The 27,087-nt window shown below is 39.5% G+C and overlaps 1 protein-coding gene across 6 annotated transcripts in view; it reads left to right on the top strand.

Annotated features, from left to right (window-relative positions):
* si:ch211-203d1.3 (protein phosphatase Slingshot homolog 3) overlaps positions 1–27,087 on the top strand; it is a 56,010-nt gene that overhangs the window by 4,972 nt on the left and 23,951 nt on the right. For 4 of the 6 annotated variants that reach the window (XM_035425187.1, XM_035425183.1, XM_035425186.1 and 1 more), the window contains exons 2-6: positions 1,937–2,069; positions 15,491–15,528; positions 21,208–21,388; positions 21,705–21,820; positions 26,328–26,396. In XM_035425187.1, the coding sequence (XP_035281078.1) occupies positions 2,022–2,069; positions 15,491–15,528; positions 21,208–21,388; positions 21,705–21,820; positions 26,328–26,396 (452 nt within the window). In that variant the 5' untranslated portion in view covers positions 1,937–2,021. Of the gene's footprint in view, positions 1–1,903; positions 2,070–15,490; positions 15,529–21,207; positions 21,389–21,704; positions 21,821–26,327; positions 26,397–27,087 lie in introns of those variants that run through there. The other 2 variants (XM_035425184.1, XM_035425188.1) reach the window with 2 other exon arrangements.

The following is a 27,087-nucleotide window of genomic DNA, read 5'->3' as shown; positions in this document are numbered from 1 at the left end:
CTGCTACCCAATGCATCCTAAATTCTTAGAAGTACTTGGCCCTGTGTTTTTTCATCTTACCATCTGAACACATTGTGGTCATTCAAACTTTTCACTGTCACATCAAAGTATCACATAAAAAACTGGCCCCATGTAAGAACTCATCATTTAAATGAATATTTTCAACAGCTGATGAATACTTGCACACCAGAACACCAGTTACTCCTAAGAATTTAGGATGCATTGGGTAGCAGCATTGGTTTGGAATACAGAATGTTTCATTTGTGTTAGTTAAGTTAGCCAATATTGTTTATTGTAACTTGGCATAATTTTGATATCAGTACTTTTAATGGCAGGCCTAGATTTTGCAAGTGTTAATGGCTTTTTTTTGTACATTGCAAACGTGTTTTTCTTCAGATCGAGAAATACCTTCTATTGGGGAAAGGCAATCTGTCACTGCATTTAGATTGAACCTACTATTCATCAAAAATATAAAAAAGACTTGTCAGTCACCCGCTCAATCTGTTTGTAATGCCATCGTAACACAGAATGTTTGAAACATAAAACCACCAAATTACAAAAACAGAAAAAGAAAAACTACGCTACACGCTTTAAAGTTCAAATATAGACCCACTAATGTGACTTTGACAATGTTGAGAGTAAACTGGCTTGTGTTTTAGTTAAATAAAAAATGTTTTTATTTGTAAGGTGGTGCAGCGATATATGGTTTTAAACAGACTATGATGGCATTATGAACAGATTGAGTGGGTGATTGACAAGAGTTTTAAAAATATTATTGTTAATGCATGGTAGGTTTGATCTAAGTGCAATGACACCATATAGCCTTTTTCCAAAGATGGTATTTCTCACTATAATTGTGCCATCGTGGTAACACATTTCCACGCTTGTGGGTGAGGCACTCATGGCAGTAAAAAGAAATGTTATGAAAAACACGTTTTTAACATACACAAATGCAAAGTTACTCACACTTACAAAGCACTGTCTATAAGTCATTAATTCTAAATTTAGGCCTGCCATTAAAAGTGTTTAAATGACAAAGTTACAAGAATCAGTTCTGGCTATCTTGGGTTATACAAATTCAACAACCTGTATTCCAAAGCAATGTTGCCCAATGTTTCCTGAGTTGTTTCAAGTAACTTGGCCCTGTGTACAAGCATACAGTACATTAATGGGGCGAACATATGTGTGGATAGGTTTTTAAGATTCAGTATTTATTTAATAGGCCTTGATGTCAAATTTGTATATGTATTTATGCATGTATACCCCCCCCCCATAGTGTGAATGATTGTATGTTCCTTGGTGTAAAGGTCTGTTTGCAAATTTGTTACGTGCTGCTAGGTAATGTCCTCATGGGGAAAAGTATTCTACATAAGTGTGTATGTATTTATGTACAGTATTTATTTCACATTTGGTATTTATTATAAGTTGCAAATGTACAGGAACTTGTACATTTTGTAAAATGAACTTGACGACCAAGTAGAAACATATCCTTTCTGGAGGAATATTTGTGGTTATGTGTGGTCATTGTGGTTATTTCATTGTGGTTAACTCATTGTGTTGCTGTATAGATATGGGGCATGCTGCCCCGCCAGTGCGTAACTTGGCAGGATGGTGTACCTCCCATCCCAATTTAAGAGGACAGCACTTCTGATATTGCTTGTGTCGAAAGTGCTGCGACGGAAACAGTGATAGATTTACTTCGCAGTTACATCTGTCTAAAATGTAAACAAGTCAGAGATTCTTCATGGTTAAAAGAAATTTTGCGACAATGTCACTGATGGACAATGTGATAGACCAGACTGTGTGTCTTTGCTCATCACTGTATCAGATACTGTATGTGATCAGTTTGCATTTAGCTGACCTTGTGCTGCTGTAGCTCTTGGTGTCATGATTTTATTTTCAGTGGTTTGTGGGTCGTCTCTTTGTTCCTGGATAGCATCCCGGAGTGGGACTGAGGGGGGCGGGGGTGCCGTGTCTCCATACTAAGGCTATTGGCAGTAGCTCCAAGGAAAGCTGGAGTTATGGCTCTACTTACACTCCACAGAGCCCCCTCCATCAGCACGGCACCGGTAAGTCTTGAGCCCCTTTCCACCTTATGCACCTGTATCTGTTCTTTGTTGGCAGAAACTATATTTAGGGCATGCATGGACTCATACTTTTGTTTTTTTAATAAGGGTTTCCTGATTACAGCATGTTTAGTCTGCCAGCACCATGACCTGTTAGTCAGTTCTGGTATTTCAGTGACACAATTGAGGCTAAGTAGTCTGACCCAGGCAGAGCGTTAAAAGTGGTGTTTCACCCAGAACATGAACCAGCACTAAAGTTCTTTATGGACCTTCTTACTTGAGCAAACATTTTGGTCAATGGCTAAAACTCCTGGGGATTTTTGTCAGAGAAATGCAGTCTGAGCAGGAATTCCTGGAGTGTTCGTTGGTATAAAAAAAAACAAAAAACAAAAAAAAACAACATAAAACAGACTTCATCATTATTTAACAGAACCATTTCCAACACACCATAGACAGTGTAGTAGCATTAGTCACAATTTTTTATGTGTGGCAGTTATTGATTGATGACACTCACAGAAAACCTATGCTCATCACAGCAAACCTAACCACTGTCTGAAGAGTATGAACTCACTCCTATAACACACCTCCCCCTCTCTTCTCTCTCTCTCTCTCTTACTCTCTCATTTCTTTTTCTGTTTTTCAAATTGAAATGTTATTTAAAATTTTAATTGTTTTCCTGGTCTATTCAGCTCTCCCAACACATCAAGCTGTGTTATGTGTGTGCACCATTCAAAAACATTAGGTCAGGCACTGAATTGAATGCTTGACTGAATTAACTTGTTTTTTTTCTCCTTTTTTCTGCTTACCCTATCACTGCTCTTTTCCTCCGGTCCTGTCTTTCTGCTTTTCTGTCTGTCTGGACATGTCAGTTGCATATGAGGTAATATAACTGTCTCCATTTTCATCCTCTTTAAACCCTCATGTTGTCATGCCCCCACCCTCTCTCTCATTCTGTTTCTATCACTCATTAATATATGTCTCTTACTCTCCTGCTCTCTCATTCTGCCTCTCTGTCCCTTTCTCTTTTCTGTTGTCACATCTTTTGTTGTTCCACCTTACAGTATAGTGTTTTCCTGTGTGTTTGTCTTTATGGTCCAATTGATCACATTACAGTTACATCTGAGACACACATGTACTCTCTCTTTTGCTCTTGCTCTCTCTCTCAAAAGATTTATCAGCATGAAATCCAATACAGTAAAAGCTACTTACAAGGCAATTGTGGCAGTCAACATCAAATATAAGCAGGCACAGCAGTCACAAGCTCCAGAACAGGGTGAAAAGTGATGCCATAGATATTTACTTCACTGTTTTGTTAAAAAAACATAAGAAGATTGAAGCAAAAGGATGAAGAATGAAAGGCAGCAGTGAAAAGCTATGATTGTAGCTGTAATTGCAAACTCGTGCTCACTCCACAGCCACTATTAATAGCACTGGACATACAAGAGGTTAGGGATGGTATAAAAGCTGCAACACCAAAGCTGCGTTCCACAAAAGCAGGACAGGAAGAAAAGGGGGCAGCAGCATGGTATAATGGTATCCTGACAGTTGTAGATTTGATTACTATGTGTGACACTGCCGTTGCACCTTTGAGCAAGGTTCTTATTTGAATTTCTCCACTACATATCCAACTTTATAAATGGATACTATGAGCCGGTATTGAATTGGTTCAGTTTCCTGATTGGTGAGAACTGAAATGCCAATTAGGTTTCTGGAGGAATGGCGCTGCTATCGGTATTTACATGTAATTCATTAATTACATCCACTTTAATTCATTCTAACATAGCTGCAGATGATTAATTTTTTTTTGCTTTGATTGTAAAAACAAAAATTTTCATGAAAACATTACTGTTTTTGGCTGGACTGCAACAGCGGGGCCAGCCCTACAAACGCGAATGTCTGTGACTGAGTGATGAAGTTACACCATTGGTCGGCCGGAGAGGTCCAGCCGTATACTAGGTTTTGACCTGGTCTTGTTTAAAATGATGGTAGCCTATAATATGTTTCTATCTGACCATAATAATGACGTTCTAATATGCTACTACGTTCATTGTCTTTTTATGTTCTGTGCAGTTCCATCACAGTGGACAGGTTAAAACACTTGAATGTGCGGGCCACTTTAAGCCCTTAAGTCGCACCGGCCTGTATTCAAGCTGGAGTGGGTTTATTTGCATTCATTTTTGCATTTGCATTTTTTTTATGGTGAAATTTTCAATCAGTCTGGTTACACGATATATGGGTTGAAAGTGTTGAAACTCACGGTTCTATCTCTGTAAACTATTTTATGTTGCCAATGTTTTAGCAACAATGGTTCCTCATTTTGTAACATATGGGGTGACAAAACAAGCTTGGGGGTCCGCACCTTCTGTGTGTTTTGGTAATTCACAGACAACATGAATCACTGTAAAAGCAGTGTTTTTATCACGGCAAGAATCCATCGAATACAATCCACAGTAATTCTTAGTCCATAAATGTGCTAATTTGTAGAAGCATCAATAGATTGTTTCTTGTTTCCTTAGCAATTCCCCTGAGGAATTATCATTGTTGTCCATTTCACCATTAAAACATGCCAAAACTATTGTGTACATGTGAATATTATTACATACGGTTCGGATAGACTCTCTGAAACAAAGTACACCTACAGGCTTCTCTGACTACTGGTCAAGCAGTCCCTCAGTATAGTCAGCGGGACCCACCATGTGCCAGCAAAGACTTGAGCTGGACAGTATAAGTTCTGCCCAGTACACAGCCAGCCAGTTGCAAGGTATGATAGTGACAACTGAAAAGCATTTTAGCTGATGAAATTGAATGTTTAATGATTTATAGTATGTTTGGCTTGCATGAAAGGACACATTGTTTCTCCTGCATAAACAAACCGTACGTTTTTCAGTAGGTAAGCTGAAAATGTTAAGCACTCGCAAGAAAAGTTCTTGAGGCTTTATGCCTGAAAATATTTTTTTTACAACAAAATTAATTTTGCTATTCCTAAATCTAAGCAGAAAACCCTTAATTTGGAGGCCTTGGAAGAAATCACTCATCTGAGTGAATATTTCTGTCACTTCCCATTTTATATCGATGCACATCAAAAATATATTCTCTGAATATATTTATTATTCAGTACACTAATTAATAAGGAGTAGGCCTGTTTTTGAATAATAAATGTGGCATGTTAAATTATGGGACATGTTTGACATATTGATGGGGGTGGGGTATTTGACAGAAACATCAATTAATGGACCTCAGTAAATGGATTAGTGAACTAGTTAGTTAATGTAGTTATTTTCTACAATCTTCCAGACCTGCTGCTGCCAGAGGTGGCAAAGGGGAAAGCTGGAGATTGGTTGTGGGTGACAGGCAGGGGGCAAGTGAGCTAATTTCTGTTGAGGACAAACGTTTACATACACCTAGGCTAAAGATATTCAAACTCAGTTTTTCACAACTCTGCACATTTCATGTTACCATACATTTCTACTTTGTTCACATCAGAGGTCATTTTAAGACAATCGATTAGAGACAGATTTATTTCAGCTTTAATTCACTATATCAGAATTCCAGTGGGTCAAAAGTTTACATACACCAAGGTGACTGTCTCTTTGAACAGTCTGGAAGATTCTAGAAATTGATGTAATGAATTTTTAGAAGCTTCTGTTTGGCCAATTGTCATAATGAGGAGTTAATTGGGAGTTAATTGACACCTATGGCTGTATTTAAGGGCCTACCTTTTTGCCCTTGATACCATTCCAAGCAACTCAGCCAGGAACTTAAAACAATTGTGGACCTCCACAAGTCTGGTTCCTCCTTAGAAGCAATTTCCAAACAACTGAAGGTACCACGAGCAACTGTACAAAGAATTGTATGCAAATATACAAATCTTTGGACCACACAGACACTGCATCGTTCAGGAAGGAGGCACAAATTAACTCCCAGGGCTGAATGAACTTTGCTTCGAAAGGTTCAACTGAACCCCAAGACAACAACAAAGGAACTGGTGAAGGAGTTGGAGGCATCAGGTACCAAAGTATCTACATCCACCATTAAGAGAATCCTACATCGCCATAGCCTGAAAGGCTGTCGCACAAGGAAGAAGCCCTTACTCCAAAACCGGCATAAAAAAACCAGAATAAAATTTGCAGATGATGACCAGGACAAAGATCTAGCCTTTTGTAGGAGTGTTCTCTGGTCGGATGAAACAAAAATTGAATGATCAGCGCTATTTATGGAGGAAAAAGGGTGAGGCTTTTAATTTGAAGAACACCATCCTAACTGTGAAGCACGGGGGTGGCCGCATCATCTTGTGGGGGTGTTTTCATGGAAAAGGGACTGGTGCACTTCAGAAAATGGATGGCATCATGAGGAACGAGGATTATCTAGAAATACTGAAGCAACACCTCAAGACATCAACCAGAAAGTTGGTCGCGACTGGGTCTTCCAGCAGGAGAATGATCCTAAGCATACTTCCAAAGTTGTAACAAACTAGATTAAATACCACAAAGTGAAAGTATTGGAGTGGCCATCACAAAGCCCTGACCTGGATCCCATAGAAAATTTGTGGACTGAACTGAAAAAGTGTGTCCGAGCAAAGAGGCCCACAAACCTGACTGAGTTACACCAGTTCTGTCAGGAGGAATGGGCAAAAATTCTGTAAAAGTGCCGCAAATCCAATTGTCTAGACAAAGAATCAAAAATGACAAAAATGAATTTGCTCTTTTTTAGTTTGCAGTGAAATACTGAGAGATTGCATATATACAGCAGGTTAAACTAAACATGTCCTGGATAAAAAACTCCTTGACCAGAAGTTCCTAAAATCCAAGGATGGATATGGTAGAACTACTAAAGAGCTATGAAGCAAAAACTAAGCAGTGTACCCAGTGTCTCCAAATCTATTCAAAATGTCTAAATTATGCATTGCTGTAAATCACAACATAATTATGTATTTCACTACAAATCAATTGTTTTGACTCAAGAAACTCACAGTTACATCATTTTCAAGTGAGAATTACCAGCTTTACGCCTGTACAGTGGTCTAAAATTTCTAAAGGTCCAGAAACTTATCCAAAATCTATCCAAAAATGCATAAAATGCTTTTTGTCCATTATAAAGCATATAAACAAGCCCCTTATGAAGGTTTAAGATTAAAAATTGATATTGGATTAAAAAATAATGCAAAAACACTGTCACACAATGCGGTACAGTACCTAAATGTGTAATAATGAACTCTCGTGTATTCTACAGTATGTAATGTTTTCTTGCATGGGGATGGGATGACATGAAAACAATATTCAACCGTCCACCATGTTCCAACCTTCACGTCATATCTGGTCCATCAAACACAAAAACTGCTAAGCTACTAACGAACGCTTACATTACAGTGTGAAATATCCTCATTATAAAATACCACTAACCTATTTAAAGACACTCAATTTCAAAAATAACGTATATAACCGAAATATTTTGAGCAGTGATACTTACATAGCAATGATGAAATGTTATCTGTGTTAAGTAGATAGAGACAGAGACAGTAAGTCAGTCCAAACCTTCTTTCCTCTTTTATCTTTCCCCAGAAAATTATGTCAGCTAGGTCTATCAGCAAACATATGGCTCAACTCAGATGCCCTCAATAATAATAATATTTTCCAAGAAATTACGAAAATCATTGATATAGTTTCATTGGGTGCAGTGTCTTTCACAGCTACCACAGTGAATGCGTAAGTGAATGTGATTATGAGAAAACTTTCAGTTGCGCCCAGCCATAAAATACTATTCCAAAGGCAAACTTAGAAATTTTATACATCATTAGAAAGCTTATTCTGTCACTATTGGATCAATTAATTGTCGATCAAGCCAGACTGTACTAAAAAGGGCAACAAAACCGTAAATAACATGTGTGGTATTACGCACAGATATTTTGGAAGGTACCTAGGCATCGCAAATGCGCGTATATTTCACAAACGAATGATGCAAGACAACATATGACTGCCCAAACTCAAAAGGGACATCTCTATGTGTAAAACCAATGGTAAGGTTGTATATTTATTCGATATTTAGTCCTAGATATTGACTGTAGAATGGCATGGTATAATTACTTTTTAGATTTTCTTGTTCTTTTTGTTATTCAATGAGCAGCATTTTCTTTGCTGTTTTGTCATATCTTAGAGCTGTTGTTGGGTTTATCTTGTTGCTATGACAGAATACGATTTTTAGTGGTGAAAGAATATTTCTATGAATGCCCAGATAGACAATATTGTCCATTATGTCATGCGTGGGGGGTGTAGTTGCAGATGAGAATGCAGGGAGAGGGTGCTGGTTAAATGAACGGCCAGCGCGACAATGGTAGCGCTGCAAAACTTTGTATTCGGGACAGTTGCCGTGCATTGTCTACTAATGAAACTAGAACACAGTTTCTGTTTTCAATTCATAGTTTGGTTGCAGTAGCAATGAATGTCTGAGTTGAGCAATCTAGGCACGCTGGTGTGCCAACCACTAGGGGTATTACGCTAAGAGGTTAAAGTCAAGTCAAAATTATATATAACAGTAAAATTCCATGTAAGGATTTATTTTCTACAGTACGTTTATTTAATTTATTTAATTTATTTTAATTATTTGTATCCATTTGAGGAATTTTTCAGTTACCTTGATTATTACTATGTTTTTTTCATTTTTTATTACCTACTATAATAGCCTATATACAATAACAACATCACTTAACACCAGCTCACCATGCAGTAGCATGCATGCCTAATAATAGACAGAATTAAGGCTGGGTATTTGTCTCAGAAAATAGGTTAAAGTCATTCTGCATCATGGTAAGGTTCATGAAGAAGTGGCAGTGTTTATAAAAAACATTAATTAATTAAATTAATTGATCTGGCATGCAAAATGACTAAAATAACATACACAACATCAGCAGCAGCAGTAACAACTCTGTGAAGTTTCAAAAAAAATCTATAAAATGCATTGATAGACCATTGCAGATTTAATCACTTTGGTCCATCACTAACAGAAATCATGATTTTTTGCCTTTAAGAACGTGAAATGCATGCATTACTAAAGGGATAAAACGAGGTTTGGGCCACTGTGTGTCCGTTTTATTTCTTTAAAGTTTGTTTTGGTATAACATGGAAATCGTGGAAATGGAAAAAAAAACAGGGAAAGGATTGGAACTGCCATAAATGGCAATAATCAGATAATCCCCCCCCCCCCCAAACCTAGAGGACGCCCTCTTAAATTTGCCAAAATATAACAAACAAACTGCAGGACGATTACTTGTCCGGATTGGCTTCACTGACCCTATGCTGTAAATTCTGTCAGGATACGTAACACGAGATTCAGAATTGATTTCCCTCTTGTTGACTGACTGATGTACAGTGTACTGTGCCAAAACATGGTCATCTATAGCATCTAAAAATTCATCCACACTTTTCTCCTGTCCTGTCATGAATTCCCAATTAATTAACCAATTAGAAGTCACCCATAATTATAGTCTCACCTTCCTGAGACTATAATTAAGCTTGTTTTATATTTTGAAAGGGCATTGTATTCACATGACTGTCTGAAGCTGGTAGCTAATAACATACATCTATATTAAGGGCCTTTTCATGTTCCCCTGAGCTTAATCCAAATATCCTCGCTAAGCCTGGCCAATTTTCCAGAATTTATTTCATATTATGATTTTCTTTCACGTAGACAGCCACACCCCACCTCTCTTACTGAATCTATCCTTCATAATTAGTTTGTACCCCTCTATATTATATTCATCCCTATCCCCTTCCCCAAGCCATGTCTCTATAATCCCAATTATGTCCCCCGCTATTCATAACAGTCTCCGGTTCCAAAAATAATTTTTTATACTTTTAGCTTTTAAACTCAGACATTTCAGACTACACATCTTCTCCTGCTCCCTGACTCCCCACTGCCCGAAACCATCTTTATTAAGATTTTATCAGTGTTCTCACTATTATAGGTAGCCCTGTCAGTGGCCCTGTAAATAGTCCTGTGCTACCCTAAGCATGCGCTGGCCCAGTGCAGCAATACTTCTTCGGTTCAGGTGTACCCGTTTCCTACACCAAGTTTGTAGCCACATGTTAAACCTCCAAATAAAGCTTTGCTTCCCTATGCTTGCACGTGGTATTAGCAGTATTCAAGAAAAGACTACCGTGGAGTTTTTGCGCCTAATTTTTTCTGCTAACTCCACAAATTTGTCCCGCAGACCCTCAAACTTACCTTTACCTATGTCATTGGCCCCTACATGAACCACGACCACTGGATCCCTCCCTGCTCAGGCCTTGTCTGAACGCTCCAGGAGATCTCCAATTGGGCAGCAAGCAGGCAACACACTGTACAAGATTCCTTGTAACATGAACAGACTATGCTGTCTACCCCTCTAATAATTGTCCCCCACTATCACACACTCCCTTTTCCTGGAAGATGTGGCCATCTGGGTGCCCTGAGGTGCATCAGTCCTCCCACACTTAGGGTCAAGTGCCTGGTCCAAATCCTGCAAGGGCATGGAATCGGTTGGACACCCCAACCTCTGGAGATGCTGCCCCTGTGTTGTATGCTTGCCCTTTTCTGGCTTATGCCCTACTGTCACCCAACTCTCTCACCCTGCTCTGGAGTCTCCCTCCTTCCCGGCTGTGGTATGCGCACCAGTTCCTAAAAGGACACGCTGCTCAGTTCCTGGTACTCAACCAATTGTGAACTGTTCTGTCCAGTGAACTGCCTTCAGGATCAAGGGCCTTTCTCTTGAGGTGCTCAATGAACTGGCAACGGTGGCAAACTAACTCACTCTGGAAATCACTTTCCTCACAATTATGCTGCAACCCTCACAAAGTTTTGGCCACATTTTAACCCCCTATCCCCCTATCGTTAGTAGAGTAAGTTACTGCTGAGATGAAGACACCTAGATTACAACTAAAAACACACAAGGCTTTGAACAGCTTGCAGCTGAAAAGAGAGGAAAAACATGCCACTTATAACTATCTACCGTTAATTAATAGCACAAAAAAGAACGACCAAGTGCGTAATCAATTGGGTTATAATCAGGGTGTAAAATTAACTTTTTTATGCACTAGCCACTGTGTCTGGTAGATTCTCAACTTCTACCAGCCACTCACATTTTTTACCAGCCACTGAGCTGAAAATTGGTGGGGCGCAAAACTTCCCTTTAAACTAATCATTGATCTCAACCTGTTTTCATTAATTTTCCTTTATTATCAAGCGTGCCAAGGATCAGACTAATCAAATGGAAAGTAGCCTAACACACAGCATCTTCATACTGTGTTAGGGGGATTAAATCATAAATTCCATCTGTCTGTTAAAAATCCATTTAAATCACCAAGTAGTCTACACTTAACAAACAAGATACACCAGTCTGTTATCTACTGTGTTAGCTTACATTACATTACAGGCATTTGGCAGACGCTCTTATCCAGAGCGACGTACAACAAAGTGTATAACCATAACCAGGAACAAGTATGACGAAACCCCTAGAGAGAAGTACCGGTCCAAGTGCAGGGAACAACCGCATAGTTCAACTTGGACCCTGAAGGTTAAACTGATTAACACTAACACAACGAGAACGGCAACAACGCAGTCTATGGAAAAAATACAAGCAGTAGTTAAGACAGTTAATGCACCTAAGTCACCTACGAAACAGCTGCCTAGTTACAACCCTAAGCTTACAGTCATTTACAGGGGGGTAGGGAGGGATGGGGAGAGGTGCAGCCTGAAGAGGTGAGTCTTCAGTCGTCGTTTGAAATGGGTCAGTGTCTCAGCTGTTCTGACCTCCACAGGGAGGTCATTCCACCATCGTGGGGCCAGAACAGACAGGAGACGTGTTCTGGAAGTGCAGGTGCGAAGAGGGGGAGGTGCTAGGCGTCCTGAGGTAGCAGAACAGAATAACCAGCAAAAACAAAACCTGAACTTCAAGATTGTTTACTATCTACGCATTGCAGATATTTGCCATGAATACGAGTGCGGAGAAGGAAGTGCATGTATCCGCAAATAATGTTGATTCAAAATGTGCACAATTTCGTACTGCAAATGAAAATAAATGTAGGCTACAAGGCCTAGGCTACTCGCTAAAACTGCCTATTTGGGGAGAGCAGGCTATATATGGTAGTATTGAGTAGCCTATTTTTTGGATTAATTGTATTGATACTCAAGGAAAATCAGGGGAAGTTTCTGCCACTGCTTAGTGATTAAAACAAATTTTTCTAAATCACATTTATCATTTAATCTCCCTAACTCAATGCAAAGAATCTGAGTGTCACTTTCCAATTGATTAGTCAGATAGTTTGCATGCTTGTTAATCACTGAAAATTAATTAAACAATATGATATCAATGATTAGTTTAATGGAAAGTTTTCAGCTCACCAGTCGCTGCTAAAAGGCTAAATACGACAGTGGGAGGAATACTTTTTGTTAGACCCCTCATCATGATCACCTGATCATGTCGCCACTTCTCATTGAAATATTGTCTCGGGGCCGTGACACGAGATGGGTTGCCAGGTTACTGCCATGTAAATAACGCGATAACACAGTACACACAAAGTTTGGGCATCCGCCACTGTGGTGTGTGAGCCTCACTAATTTATCAGCCACTCAGCAAAATCACCTGCATTTGGCGGGTGGTGGGTGTTAATTTTACACCCTGGTCATAATCAACTAATATCTTAGCTAGCTTTTACTAGCTTGTTTTTTAAGAGGAAATAACTGGAAGAAAAAACAACACTTATACTATCAAGGTAATGTTTTATTTATATCTGAGGACAAAATAGAACCAAAATTTATACAGAAATTGCATAAACTACAGTTAACTTTAGCAACTTAACAATGGAGACAAACTGTTTAATGACAGCTAGATTTGCTCCTGACAGCAAAAAACCACAAAAAACTTGTCAGCAAGAAGGTGACCAATTAGCTTACCGTCTTCTAGCCGAGTGCTTAACGAAGTAAAAAAGTGGAAAATTCCCTCTCTGTCCCCTAATGGCAACAAAGGTTTTCACCTCAGGAGCAAAACCATCTAACCTTGCTTATAGTATGGGTTTTAAAAACTCGAACTAATGGCAAATACATATTTGAAACCACAATACCATCCTCCAACTAACAAACTTTTCCTAACACCGACTCTTTCACACTCCCTGTCTCCACAAAAAAGGGAAGTACATACCGGGCACAATCAGTGGAGCAAGAGCAATCCAGCAAAGCAATCCAGTCCTAGACAAGGAATGACACAGGAGAGAACTGAAAAATGTCACAGGGCTGTCACCAAGTTTGTAGTGAAAGACTTACAGCCCTTCAGTACAGAGGAGTCCAATTGGTTTAGGTATATTCTTGACAGGCAATACCAAGTGATTTGTTAGCTAATGTATTGAAATTTCTTATAAATTGCAGTGATCATAATATTGGCAAGCCATACTTTTTCTAAAACGTGAACCATGTGCTGTTACTAAAACATGGAAATATGAGTATGGCCCATGGAATGCTGCGTGTTTGGAAAGCAGGACATTTAAAAATATGCGTTTTACACTAATTCACTTACCTTCTGATAAAAAATAACTACACTACGTGGCCAAAAGTATGTGGACACCTGAAAATGATACCCAGATTTGTCCATCAGATTGCCAGATAGTGAAACATGATTCAGCACAGAGAATGCACTTCCACTGCTCCAGAGTCCAATGGCAGTGTGCTTTACACCACTCCAGCTGACGTTTGGCATTGCGCATGCTGATCTTAGGCTAGTGTGCGTTTGCTCGGCTATGGAAACCCATTTCATGAAGCTCCCAACGAACAGTTCTTGTGCTGATGTTGCTTCCAGCAGCAGTCTGGAACTCTGTAGTGAGTGTTGCAACCGAGGACAAATGATTTTTACGCACTACGTGCTTCAGCACTCGGCGGTCCTGTTCTGTGAGCTTGTTTGACTACTGCTTCACGGCTGAGCTGTTTCCACTTCGAAATCACAGCACTTACAGTTGACCAGGGCAGCTCCAGCAGGGCAGAAATTTGACTTGTTGGTGGCATCCTATAACAGTGCCACATTGAAAGTCACTGAACTCTTCAGTACGACTCATTCTATAGTCAATGTTTGTCTATGGAGATTGCATGGCTGTATTCTTGATTTTCTGGACCTGTTAGCAATGGGTGTGGCTGGTGTGGCTGAAGTAGCCAATCCCACTAATTAGAAGGGGAGTCCACATACTTTTGGCCCTGTTGTGAATTTTTACTAACTCACAATAATAACACAATAAATGTCATTCATAAATGTATTATGACACTTGTAACAGAGGTGGGATGAAATAGCTGGATGAGTGGGAAGCTAAAATAAATGACTTTGGTGTTCTGATAAAAAAGGAATTTTTGCCACACAGGCTAATATTATTATTAAAAGTATAGCAATATCTGTTTTAATTTACTCATGGTGAGCAAGCTACACTATATGACAAAAAAGTACCAGGGCACCCTTGATCTTGGGCTGTTCTGCATGGTTTGGGCTCACCCATTTATTTCCAGTAAAGGCAATTCTTAATGCTACAATCCCACTTTAGAAGATTATGTGCTTCCTGAACAGTTTGGGGAAGGTTATTTCTTGTTTCAACACGACAATGTCCCCAGGCGCACAGTGAGGTCCATATAGAAATGGTTTTGTTGAGAACGATGAGGAAGAACTTGACTGGCCTACACAGAGCCCTGACCTCAACCCCATCCAACACCTTTGGCATCAATTGGAAAGCCAACTGCGAACCAGGCCTAATCACTCAATCAGTGCCCAAACTAACTAATGCTCTTCTGGCTGAAAGGAAACAAATCCCAGCAGCAATGCTCCAACATCTAGTATAAAGCCTTCCCAAGAAGAGTGAAGGTTGTTATAGCAGCAAAGGGTGGACCAACTCCATATGAATGCCCATAATTATAGATGAGATCCTGGATGGCAGATATCCACATACGTTTGGCCATGTAGTGGAGCTTGACATGTCATTTTCAACTTTCCGTTCAAATTAGGCACTTGCTCTTGAATCTCACAATTCTACGCTGTGTGAATGATCCCATAAACAACACAATGTCAGACACTGATTGGCTCAAAGAAACAGGAAACAATTATTTTGTTGTGGTTATATCAGATTGGGTCATCTTCTATTGTAATCATAAAAAACCTTGGAAAATCTGCTTTTATGGAATGCAGTGCTTTTTCTTTAGGCTTTTTTCTGCGTACAAAATGCAGAATCCTGCGTTAACGGCACCACTACTCTGGGACTCCTTAATTTTGGGAGTACAACATGGTGATTTTGAGGATGTGGGTTTGTTCTATGGCTCTTTTACTTTCTCTCTTTCTTTATTTCTCTGTTTTAATATTGTAACTATTTATGATTTCATATATTAGATGTAATCATTTAAGGTTACCTCATATTTTTCCTGATTTCTTGTAGGATGAAAGTGTTCCGAGGAGAGGGCGACTACAGAAACGGTACGTCATTGCGATGTCACTTATGACTCTCTGAAATGAGATAAATTAATACCATTGTATTCAGGAATGAGGAATGCTTTCCTTTATAGTCTAAGTGGTCATTGAGCCACAACTGTTTTTTTGGTTGTTTTTCATGATTATTTTGTGCTGAATATGGGTTGCTGTGGTGCTCAGTCGATAAAAAACGGTGTAAAGGTGTTTGCCGTTCACGGGTTACCAGTTACCAAGTTTGTCAGTTTTATCAAAGATAACTGGCTCTCCTGTGGCACTGAGTGGCCTGTAGCAAGGCTTGAAAACAAAATGTTTTCTTTCTGTTTTGTTCCTCCTGCAGCATAATTTTCCTGAAGCCGTCAGAACGAAATGAAAAACCAATTTTTTCCTTTGCTCCCACTTTGAAAACATTGAAACCAACCTATTAGCCTTAGTCTCAAAACCTATTATATTTGTGACCGTGTTTTCAAACATAATAATAAACATGGGTAAAGTGAAGAGTTGTTCTTATTTGTACAGCAATCAGTCTGAGATATACATGGCTTTTGACTGTTGTATTAATCACTACTGCCTACATGAAGCCCCCCACCCCATCACCACTCACCTCGGTTTAGAAAAAGAACCTCCCTCTATTGATGATAAAACACAGTGAGCAGTCAATATCACACTGTGTTAGCACTGAATAACTTGGCATGGGTAATACAGCACCATGACAAAATAACCACGTTAGAATTGCTTTGATGTAGGGAAATGACAGGGGATAATCCTGTCGGAAGAGACGCAACTCTCAAATCACTCACAGCAGTGCAAATAATTGAATCAACTCTAGGCATTTACAAGATGTAAGTAACTGAAATTCAGGCTTTATAAACTGCATTACTCACATCCAACAATTGACACAAACATAAACGGACAGTAATGTCAACATTATTCATGTTGAGAGAGAAGAATTGGCATCGCTTGCACTAACAAATCCACTGAGAATCCACAGTGGCTTAACATTAAAAATGAAATTACACACTATATGAGCAGAAGTATCTGGACACCCCTTGGTCTGGGACTGTTTCATGGTTTGGGCAAGGCCCTTTAGTTCCAGTGAAGGCAAATCTTAATGGTACAGCGTACAATGACATTCTAGACGATTCTGTGCTTCCCCAACAGTTTGGGAAAGTTTCTTTCCTGTTTCAACATGACAATGCCCCCGGACACACAGCGAGGTTCATATAGAAATGGTTTTGTTGAGAACGATGTGGAAGAACTTGAATGGCCTGCACTGAGCCCTGACCTCAACCTCATCCAACAACTTTGGGATCAGTTGGAAATCCAACTGTGAGCCAGGCCTAATCGCACCAAGTTGACTGTCTCTTTAAACAGTCTGGAAGATTACAGAAATTGATGTAATGACTTTATAGAAGCTTCTGATTGGCTAATTTTCATACTTAGGAGTTAATTTGGGAGTTAACTGGCACCAGCGGCTGTATTTAAGGGCCTACCTTTAGAGCCACTGCCTTTTTGCCCTTGATACGATGGGAAAATCCACGCAACTCAGCCAAGACGGTTCCTCCTTAAGAGCAATTTCCAAACAACTGAAGGTACCGTGAGCATCTGTACAAACAATTGTATGCAAATATAAAAATCTTGGGACCACACAGACACTGCATCGTTCAGGAAAGAGGCACAAATTAACTCCTTGGGCTGAATGAACTTTGGTCTGAAAGGTTCAACTGAACCCCAAGACAACAACAATGGAACTGGTGAAGGAGTTGGAGGCATCAGGTACTAAAGTATCTACATCCACCATTAAGAGAATCCTACATCGCCATGGCCTGAAAGGCTGTGGTGCAAGGAAGAAGCCCCTACTCAAAGATTGGCATAAAAAAGCCAGAATGAAGTTTGCAGGTGTTCATCAGGACAAAGACCTAGCCTTTTGTAGGTGTGTTCTCTGGTCGGATGAAACAAAAATTGAACTGTTTGACCATAATGATCAGCGCTATGTATGGAGGAAAAAGGGTGAGGCTTTTAATCTGAAGGATACCATCCCAACTGTGAAGCATGCATCATCTTGTGGGGGTGTTTTGCTGGAAAATTGTGCACTTCAGAAAATGGATGGCATCATGAGGAAGGAGGATTATTTATACATACTGAAGCAACGCCTCAAGATATCAGCTAGAAAGTTAAAACTGGGTCGCAACAACAAAGTGAAGGTATTGGAGTGGCCATCACAAAGCCCTGACCTGAATCCCATAGAAAATGTGTGGACTGAACTGAATAAGCATGTCTGAGCAAGGAGGCCCACAAACCTGACTAAGTTGTCAGGTGGAATGGGCAAAAATTCTGGAAAAGTATTGTGAGAAGCTTGTGAAAGGTAACCCCAAGCATTTGATTCAAATTAAGCAATTGAAAGGCAATGCCACCAAATACTAACAAAGTGTATGTAAACATTTGACCTGCTGAAAATCTGATATAGTACATAAAAGTTGAAATAAATCTGTCTCTTAGCTATTATTTTGAAATGACCTCTTATGGAAATAAAGTAGATACCCTAATTGACTTCACACAGGAAATGTATGGTAACATGAAATGTGTGGAGTTGTGAAAAATTGAGTTTAGCCCCAACTGTATGTTAGAGTCGTGTTCATTTAACTAACATTCATGTACAAGCAAATAACTGAACTTGATTTCCCGTTTTAAATTGCTGAATTTGTCTGTAGGATATGAGCCAGAAAACATAAATTGTAGGCAATCTAGGTAGGATGCTGTGTGTGATAATAACCAACCTAAATACACGCAATTTAGGCTAAATATCTTGTATAATTGGGGAAATTTATGGTAAGTTCACCACTGTCTCTGCTTTCTGTAGTTTGGATAGTGTCAGATTCTGTGGAATGGGCTTTCAATCTCTATGGGCATGAGCATGACGATGTTACACAGAAATGTGAAAACAATTCTGCGCTTACATACATCAATGTATCCTTTGCCAGGAGAAGGCGAGGAGCTGAGTTTGAAGCCATTTTGCTTATCTCCTACAATATTAGTGGCTCTTTCCAATCATTATTTTATCCATCCTTGGACTCTTTCCAATTGCTTTGCATCCTTACCTCACTCAGCTTCACAAATGAGGATGCAAGGAAAGGATTTGAGGAAATGAGGAATAGAGGAAATGTGAATTAGGCAAATGATACATCCATGCTCAGTCTAGTATCAGATCAGGAGAGGTGGATCCATAGATCAATCATTTAAATGTCACGCACTTCAAAATAATACTTCTACAAAGAATGCACTCGTGTTTCCTTGCTCAAGCATCCTTCGGGAGCCTCTTAGTTCCTTCAAACCGCTCCTAGCTACTACTAGGTCATTTAACAGGTTGGAATGTCCTTAACCCCTTAGTGCACATGCCAAATCTGGCCAATCCTTGCCCATTTAGGGGGTACCCCATTTAAAGCTCTATAACTCCACGTGTGAACACCTCAGAAACTTAAAAAATGGCTTAAATGAAGCAAGACATTTGTACCATTTATAGTACTAACTTAGGTTAGTTTATATTCATAATTTTAGAAGAAATGAAGTGCCACAAATGCAATTGTCTAGGCAAAAAATCTGCAAAAATGAATTTGCTCTTTTTTAGTTTGCAATGAAATATCGAGATATTGCATATATACAGCATATTAAACTATACATGTCTTGGATCAAAAACTTCTTGACCACAAGTTCATAAAATCTAAGGGTGGATATGTAGAACTACTAAAGATCTATGAAGCAAAAACTAAGCAGTGTACCCAGCGTCTCCAAATCTATCCAAAATGTCTAAATTATACATTGCTATAAATCACAACATATTGACATATTTCACTACAAATCAACCGTTTTGACTCAAGAAACTCACTGTTGCATCATTTTCAAGTGGGAATTACAAGCTTTCCATCAGTACAGCGGTGTAATATATCTAGGGGTCCAGAAACATATCCAGAATCTCTCCAAAAATGAAGAAAATGCTTTTTGTCCATTATAAAGCGTATAAATGGGCCCCTTATGAAGGTTTAAGGTGAAACATTGATATCAGATTAAAAAATAATGCAAAAATATTGTCACACAATATGGTACAGTACCTAAATGTGTAATAATTAACTCTCATATGTATTTCTCTACTCTGTACTCTTGTGTGTTTTCTTGGGGATGTATGGGGATGGGATGGCATGAAAACTATTTTCAACCGTCCAACACTAAACTACCAACGCTTACATTACATTGTGAAATATCCTCATTATAAAATACCACTAACCTATTTAAAAACACTCAATTTAAAAATAACGTATATAACCGAAATATTTTGAGCAGTAAATATAATAATATAATAAGCAAATAATATATGATGAAATCTTATTATATTATCTTATCTGTGTTCAGTAGATAGAGACAGAGACAATGAATCAATGGACTGCATTTATATAGCACTTTTATCCAATGTGCTTTACTATTGATGCCTCCCATTCACCCATTCACACACACACTCATACACCAACGGTGAAAGGCTGCCATGCAAGATACCAATTCACTCGTTGGTCGCTCGCCCCTGAATCAATGATACAGTTTTCTCTGCTTCTGTCTTACTCCAGAAAACAATGTCAGCTTGGTCTGTCCGCAAACATATGGCTAGCTATGCTTAGAAGTCCTCAATAATAATAGTGTTTTCCAATAAATTACGAAAAATTGTTGACAACATTTCGTCAGGTGCAGTGTCTTTTACTGCTACCACACAGTGAATGCATAAGTGAATGCGATGATGAGAAAATCATAAACTTTCGGTTACGCTGAACTATAAAACGCTATTCCAAAAGCACAATTAGACTTGTTATAGATCGCTAGAATGCTTGTACTCTTACCTACTGAATAAATGAATTGTCAGTCAAGCCAGACTTTACTAAATAGGTTGACAATGCCGTAAACAATATGCATGGTATTACGCACAGCTATTTTGGAAGGTACCCAGGCGTCCCAAATGCACGTATATTTTACAAACAGATTGTTTCAGACAATATTTGACCACTCAGTCTCAAAAGGGACTACGTGTAAAACCAATGGTAAGGTTGTATATTTATTCAATATTTAGTCACAGATATTGACTGTAGAATGACATGGTATAATTTTTGAAAACTTTGTCTTGTTTATTTTGTTATTCAGTGAGCAGCGTTTTCACTGCTGTATTGGCATATCTTAGGGCTATTGTCAGGTTTATCTTGTTGCTATGACGGAATATGATTTTTGAGTGGTGAAAGAATATTTTTATGAATGCCTACATACAAAATATTGTCCGTTATGTCATGGGTGGGGGTGTAGTTGTAGATGAGACTGCAGGGAGGGGGTGCTTGTTAAATGAATGACCAGAGCGACAGTGTTGGTGCTGCGAAACTCCATATTCGCCATAGTTGTCGTGTATCGTCTACTAATGAAACTGAAACAAAGCATTTCTGTTTTTAACTCATACTTTGGTTGCAGGAGCAATGAATGTCTAAGTTGAGCAGTCTAGGCATGTCGGCATGCTGACCACTAGGGGGATCACGCTAAGCGGTTAAAGATGGCAGACCTCGATTGATTGAAAAGAGCCTCTTTATTTAGCAGTAATCACCATGATCACGGCTGTCTGTGATTAATTGTAAAGGATTGTGTTGTGTTCCTTGACTGTGTTTGCAGGGAGAGTTTTGCTTTGGTGAAAGGTGTGGTGCTCTTGCTGGAAGAGGGGGAACAGACAGGCGATGACACCGTGCTCACTGTATGCAAGCCCTCACCATCAGTGGGAGGGCAGTCCGATGTGCAGCACAGGCACCTCCACGCCATGGTGTCTCTGCTACGGCCCGAGGACACCCTCAAAATGGTGAGAACTTTTCTGAAAGTTTCAGTCTTTTTAGCGTTCAGTGTTTCAGTGATTATATGCTCTTTATGACATAACGGATATTACTTTGGGAGTGCTGGCAGGTAACCCGTACTGCTGTTGTCCTGTCTCTCTTTTTATTCTGCTTCATGGTCAATGTTTTGCCATCCAACCCAATTCATTCTCCCCATCCCTCCATCTCCATCACTCAATTCTAATTCACAGTGCTTTATTAGCAGGAAATACATTTGAAAATGTTCAGATACATGAATGATTTCTCATTCTTTCTCTCTGTTCACTCCCCCCCTCTCTCTCTTAGGCCGTGCGTTTGGAGTCAGTAAGCCTGGTCAGGGTCAGGTACCTCCTGATCATTTCGACTCTGTGCAATAAATATGAGAGCATTTTGTTGGGTGTGGACTTTCCCAGCAAAGACAGGTGTGTGCAACTGCATTCTTTACACTCGCATTGTGAAACTGCCGAAATTCAGGGAAATTCTGAAATGCACAGTGTCACACGCTGTGACACCCCTGGGAGTGAGATGCGGCAGTTTCGGGTTTACACCATTACTTGCTGCATGGAGAGAGAGAGAGAGTGCACCCACACCAACACGAAAACAAATGAAGAAACACCTTCACCCTTCCCCCTCACAGGTTCCGAGCAAAAATAATTACCTAAAACAAAAAAAAAAAACATTTTGGAAGAATGGTGTTCCATCCCAGTAGAGTTCTAGAGACTTGTAGAATCTGAAGTATGCCAAGGCGCATTGAAGCTGTTCTCTGGTGGCTCATGGTGGCCCAGCAGCTCACTACTTTATGTTGGTTTTTCCTTTAATTTGTCACCCATCTGAATGTGATCTCTCAGTATTTAATTTCAAAACGAACAACTTCATTTTTGCATTATCGCCAAAGTAATTGCATTTTGTTGCATTTTATTTCTACCGAAATTATTAATGTCATCTAATCTAAGTTAGTATTGTAAATTGTACCACTGTTGCTCCAGTTGAACCATTTTCCAAGTCACTGTGACGCTCTGGAGTTATAAATAGAACACCCCATATATGGGTGAGCATTGTCCAGATTTTGCATCTGCGCAAAGGGGTTAAGGTTAAAATGAGAAACGGTGGTCCCTATCAGCATTTTTAGCAATCCATACATATTCTCATTTGCAATACAAGTCACAGGAAGACAAATGGCCATTAGGAAAGCTATGTTGGAAACTGAAGTGATGTTCATGCAGTTGTACTTAAGGAATGTTCATGTTCCAAGTCTAAGAGTTGATATTGTTAGAGGGGCCATATTAATATTATGAAATGAAATGTATATACATGATGTTGATTTTTTCATCTCGTTCGTTTACAGTGCCTTTGGAAAGTATTCAGACCCCTACATTTTTTCCACATTTTGTTGCATTACAGTGTTATTCTAAAATTGATTAAATTCATTTTTATTCTCATCAATCTACACACAATACCCTATAATGATAAAGTGAAAACAGGTTTTTACATTTTTTTGCAAATTTATTCAAAATAAAAAACTTAAATATCACATTTACATAAGTATTCAGACCCTTTGCTATGACACTCAAAATTGAGCTCAGGTGCACCCTGTTTCCAATGATCATACTTGAGATGTTTCTACAACTTGATCGGAGTCCACCTGTGGTGAATTAAATTGATTGGACATGATTTGGAAAGGCACACACCTGTCTATATAAGGTCTCACAGTTGACAGTGCATGTCAGAGCAAGAACCAAGCCATCAAGTTAAAGGAATTGTCCGTAGACGTCTGAGACAGGATTGTGTCAGGGTACATATCTGGGGAAGGGTACATTTCTGCAGCATTGAAGGTCCCAAAGAACACAGTGGCCTCCATCATTCTTAAATGGAAGAAGTTTGGAACCACCAGGACTCTTCCTAGATCTGGCTGCCTGGCCACACAGAGCGATCGGGAGGGAAGGGCCTTGGTCAGGGAGGTGACTAAGAACCCAATAGCCACTCTGACAGAGCTCCAGAGTTCCTCTGTGGAGATGGGAGAACCATATAGAAGGACAGCCATCTCTGCAGCACTCCACCAATCAGGCCTTTATGGTAGAGTGGCCAGATGGAAGCCACTTCTCTGTAAAAAGCCCACTTGCAGTTTGCCAAAAGGCACCTAAAGGACTCTCAGACCATGAGAAACAAGATTCTCAGGTGTGATGAAACCAAGATTGAACTCTTTGGCCAGAATGCCAAGCGTCATGTCGGGAAGAAACTAGGCATCACTCATCACCTGGCCAATACCATCCCTACAGTGAAGCATGGTGGTGGCAGCATCATGCTGTTGGGATGTTTTTCAGCAGCAGAAACTGGGAGACTAGTCAGGATCGAGGGAAAGGTGAAAGGAGCAAAGAACAGCGATATCCTTGATGAAAACGTCTACCAGAGTGCTCAGGACCTAGGACTCGGGCAAAGGTTCACCTTCCAACAGGACAATGACCCTAAGCACACAGCCAAGACAATGCAAGAGTGGCTTTGGGACAAATCTGTGAATGTCCTTGAGTGGCCCAGCCAGAGCCCGGACTTGAACCCGATCGAACATCTCTGGACCGACCTGAAAATAGCTCTGCAGCAACGCTCCCCAATCCAATCCGACAGAGCTTGAGAGGCTCTGCAGAGGAGAATGGGAGAAATACTCCAAATATAGGTGTGCCAAGCTTGCAGCGTCATACCCACTAAGACTCAAGGCTGTAATCGCTGCCAAAGGCAGTTTCCCAGAGCCTCCTTAGCGCTACATGCGTCGTAAGGTCTACCTTAAGGTCTTCCTTTAGTTGTCGAGCTATTTCCCAGAGCTTCTTTCGCTAAGGTATACTTTCTGAAAGGTATACCTTTAGAAGGGTGGTCTGAGGCACTCATAGCTGTCCCTTAGCGATGTGCTCCGCTCATCCTATCAAAGTTTTAGCCTTATTAGGCCAACATTTTTTCAAATCGACAGTTGTACTACAGTGCACATCTAGTAGCCTACATCTGTATGCACAGATGACATAGATAGTTTAATATTAACTTTATGAATATTAATTATCCAAAGAACGTCGCTGTGCATAGCACATCATGAGAATGTTGTCGTTTCACCTGTCTATTCCCATCATGATGGTAATAAAGTACAGGGCCTATCCATAATACTAATCAAAATGGTGAAAAAAATAAGCTTATAGCCTTTTACGTAGTGGAGTTAACTGAGGATATGGCTTTTCTGACTGCATACCCTGTAGAAATTTGTTTGTTTGTTTGTGAGTCAATGATCAAACTGACTTGAAACAAACCGCCGGTTTATTAAGAATATAAAACCTGTGTGAGCAAAGCCGACATTGAGTGAGTCTACTTGCATGACCAAACTAGACGGAACTAGAGCACATTGATTGACCTAGCCATAAACACACATACAGGTACGTTGGCTCATAACGAACAAACAGGACAATCATTTAGCCAAATGATCTACATCCCTTTCCTTTAGCTCACACCTCCTATATAAAACAAAATAGCACTGGGTAAATATCAACATCACAGAACATTTCTTTCTTACCATGTTGTTTTACGATTTTCAGTAAACAACGCAATACTGATATTCTTGGTTAAACTTAAGACTATCCAACAGCAAATCAAGGTGGATGAACATCAGAACATCACTTTAACAGATAGGCCTAGCATACCCGGTAAGAATTCATCATGATCAATTTCCACAGACGCGCTTTGCCTTTCATCTACGATCATTTTTGCACTGTAGAGAAAAGGCAGCGGGAATCAGTGGATATGCTGCTACAGTTGCCTATATATTGTGTGACAAAAACAAATGAACATTAGACCTTTGTTTCAATAAGAACAAAATAGTTCACCCATATGTAGCCTATATCCTTTTTCCTGGGCTTCCAAGAAGTCCCAGACTATGGCTCATATGTCCCGATTGACGCTCTTTATTTTATCTTTTGTAGCCTTTGTATTTATTGAAACTATCACAAGGTCTCGTCTTGACTCTTAAAGAGATTAGCAGATGATCTTTAGTACCTTAGCTTCCTCTTCTGCAATATTAGATTGGTGTAAAATGATTATGACAACACTTGTTATATTAAAACGTCATTCATTCATAAGCCTTTCCAAGTGAGACAATCGATTCGCGTAGCATCGATTGACACGCTTGTCAGCATGACAGTGAAGGACAGCTCCAACTTACGACGTACCTTTGAAACTGTCCCTTAGGCAACTGCTAAGGTATAGCCTGGGAAACACTCGCAGAGAAGCGAGCTCCTTTTGAAAGGTATACCTTAGAAACCTTTGTAGAATGTTAAGGTACATTGAAACATCGCAGCCCTGAATACTTATGTAAATGTGATAATTAAGTTTTTCGTTTTTAATAAATTTGCAAAAATTTCTAAAAACCAGTTTTTGCTTTGTGATTATGGGGTATTGTGTGTTGATTGATGAGAATGAAAATTAATTTAATCATTTCATAATAAGGCTGTAAGGTAACAAAATGTGGAAAAGGTGAAGGGGTCTGAATACTTTCAGAAGGCACTGTATCATGTGTATTTTTACAGGATTTGCATTTTAATAAGTAATGGCAAGTCCTCTCGAATAAATATGAAATAAATATGTTAGCATTTGAGATGGTCGATACATACCCACACACCCCCCCCCTCCCCAGGGTGGTCAATTACAGACACTTGTACACTTAACAGACAGGGAGAGTTTCAGCCAATCTGAACACAGTAATGGTTGCAGTAAGGTGCCTTTGGCTTTGTGGTTTTTCACAGTAGTTTAAGTCATTTTATATAATTTTACAACTAATTGATACTGTTAACAGAGTTAAATGACTGTCTCTTTTTCCATTTTCCCCCTTAATCTCCCTCTTTTTCTCTCTCCCTTTCTTTTCCCCTCTTTTCACCCCTTCGTCACTCTATCTCTTTCTCTCAGTGATCAGTGCACCATTGGCCTAGTGGTTCCCATTTGGAGTGACACCCAAGTATATCTGGATGGAGATGGGTAAGAGATAGAAAGAAGGGGACGAATGAGGGATTGAAAGATGAGGTGAGATGGAGGAGCAGGAACAACGAGAGTGTGGAAATGAGAGATGGACTCAGAGACACAGCTCCACTGGAGGTTGTTGAATGTGTGTTTACAGTCTGACTCATAGCTTTGACCAGCTGCCGTAACAAAGTAAATTATTTCCACAAATGATTATTTTCCAAACACACCTAAAATCAATTATTAGACCCAGACCTGGATGTTGGCAGTATCATCCATTTAGTAAAACATTGATATGTTGAAGTAGTGTTTTTGGTTTGAGTGTAGATGGACTGAGCTGTTTATTTACTATATAAGAAGTTTATCTAAAAGTGTGTGTTCATTCGGCACATGCTTATGCCAGAGAGTAAACTAATCTTGGGGGTTTGGAGCAGTCAGTGGAGGGAGATTCCAAAAGGGATCTTTAGTTACATGCCTGATTTAATAATTCATTAATAATGTGACAGCTTTATGAATACATATATATATATATATATATACCATTTAGAGAGAGATTAGAAATGAGGGGTTTCCTTCTATTTACAAAATACTAAAAATAAACTATCAGCACTGTTCTTGCATTGTGTGGATCCTGTGTGGAGCTCAAGTGTTTTAAAGGAATACACATCGGTGTGCATGTACAGGTCTGCAAGTGTGCAAAACACACCTG

The sequence above is a fragment of the Anguilla anguilla genome, chromosome 7, assembly GCF_013347855.1.
Source record: "Anguilla anguilla isolate fAngAng1 chromosome 7, fAngAng1.pri, whole genome shotgun sequence".
In the NCBI taxonomy this organism is placed as follows: Eukaryota; Metazoa; Chordata; class Actinopteri; order Anguilliformes; family Anguillidae; genus Anguilla; species Anguilla anguilla.
This window is presented reverse-complemented; position numbering and strand designations above follow the sequence as displayed.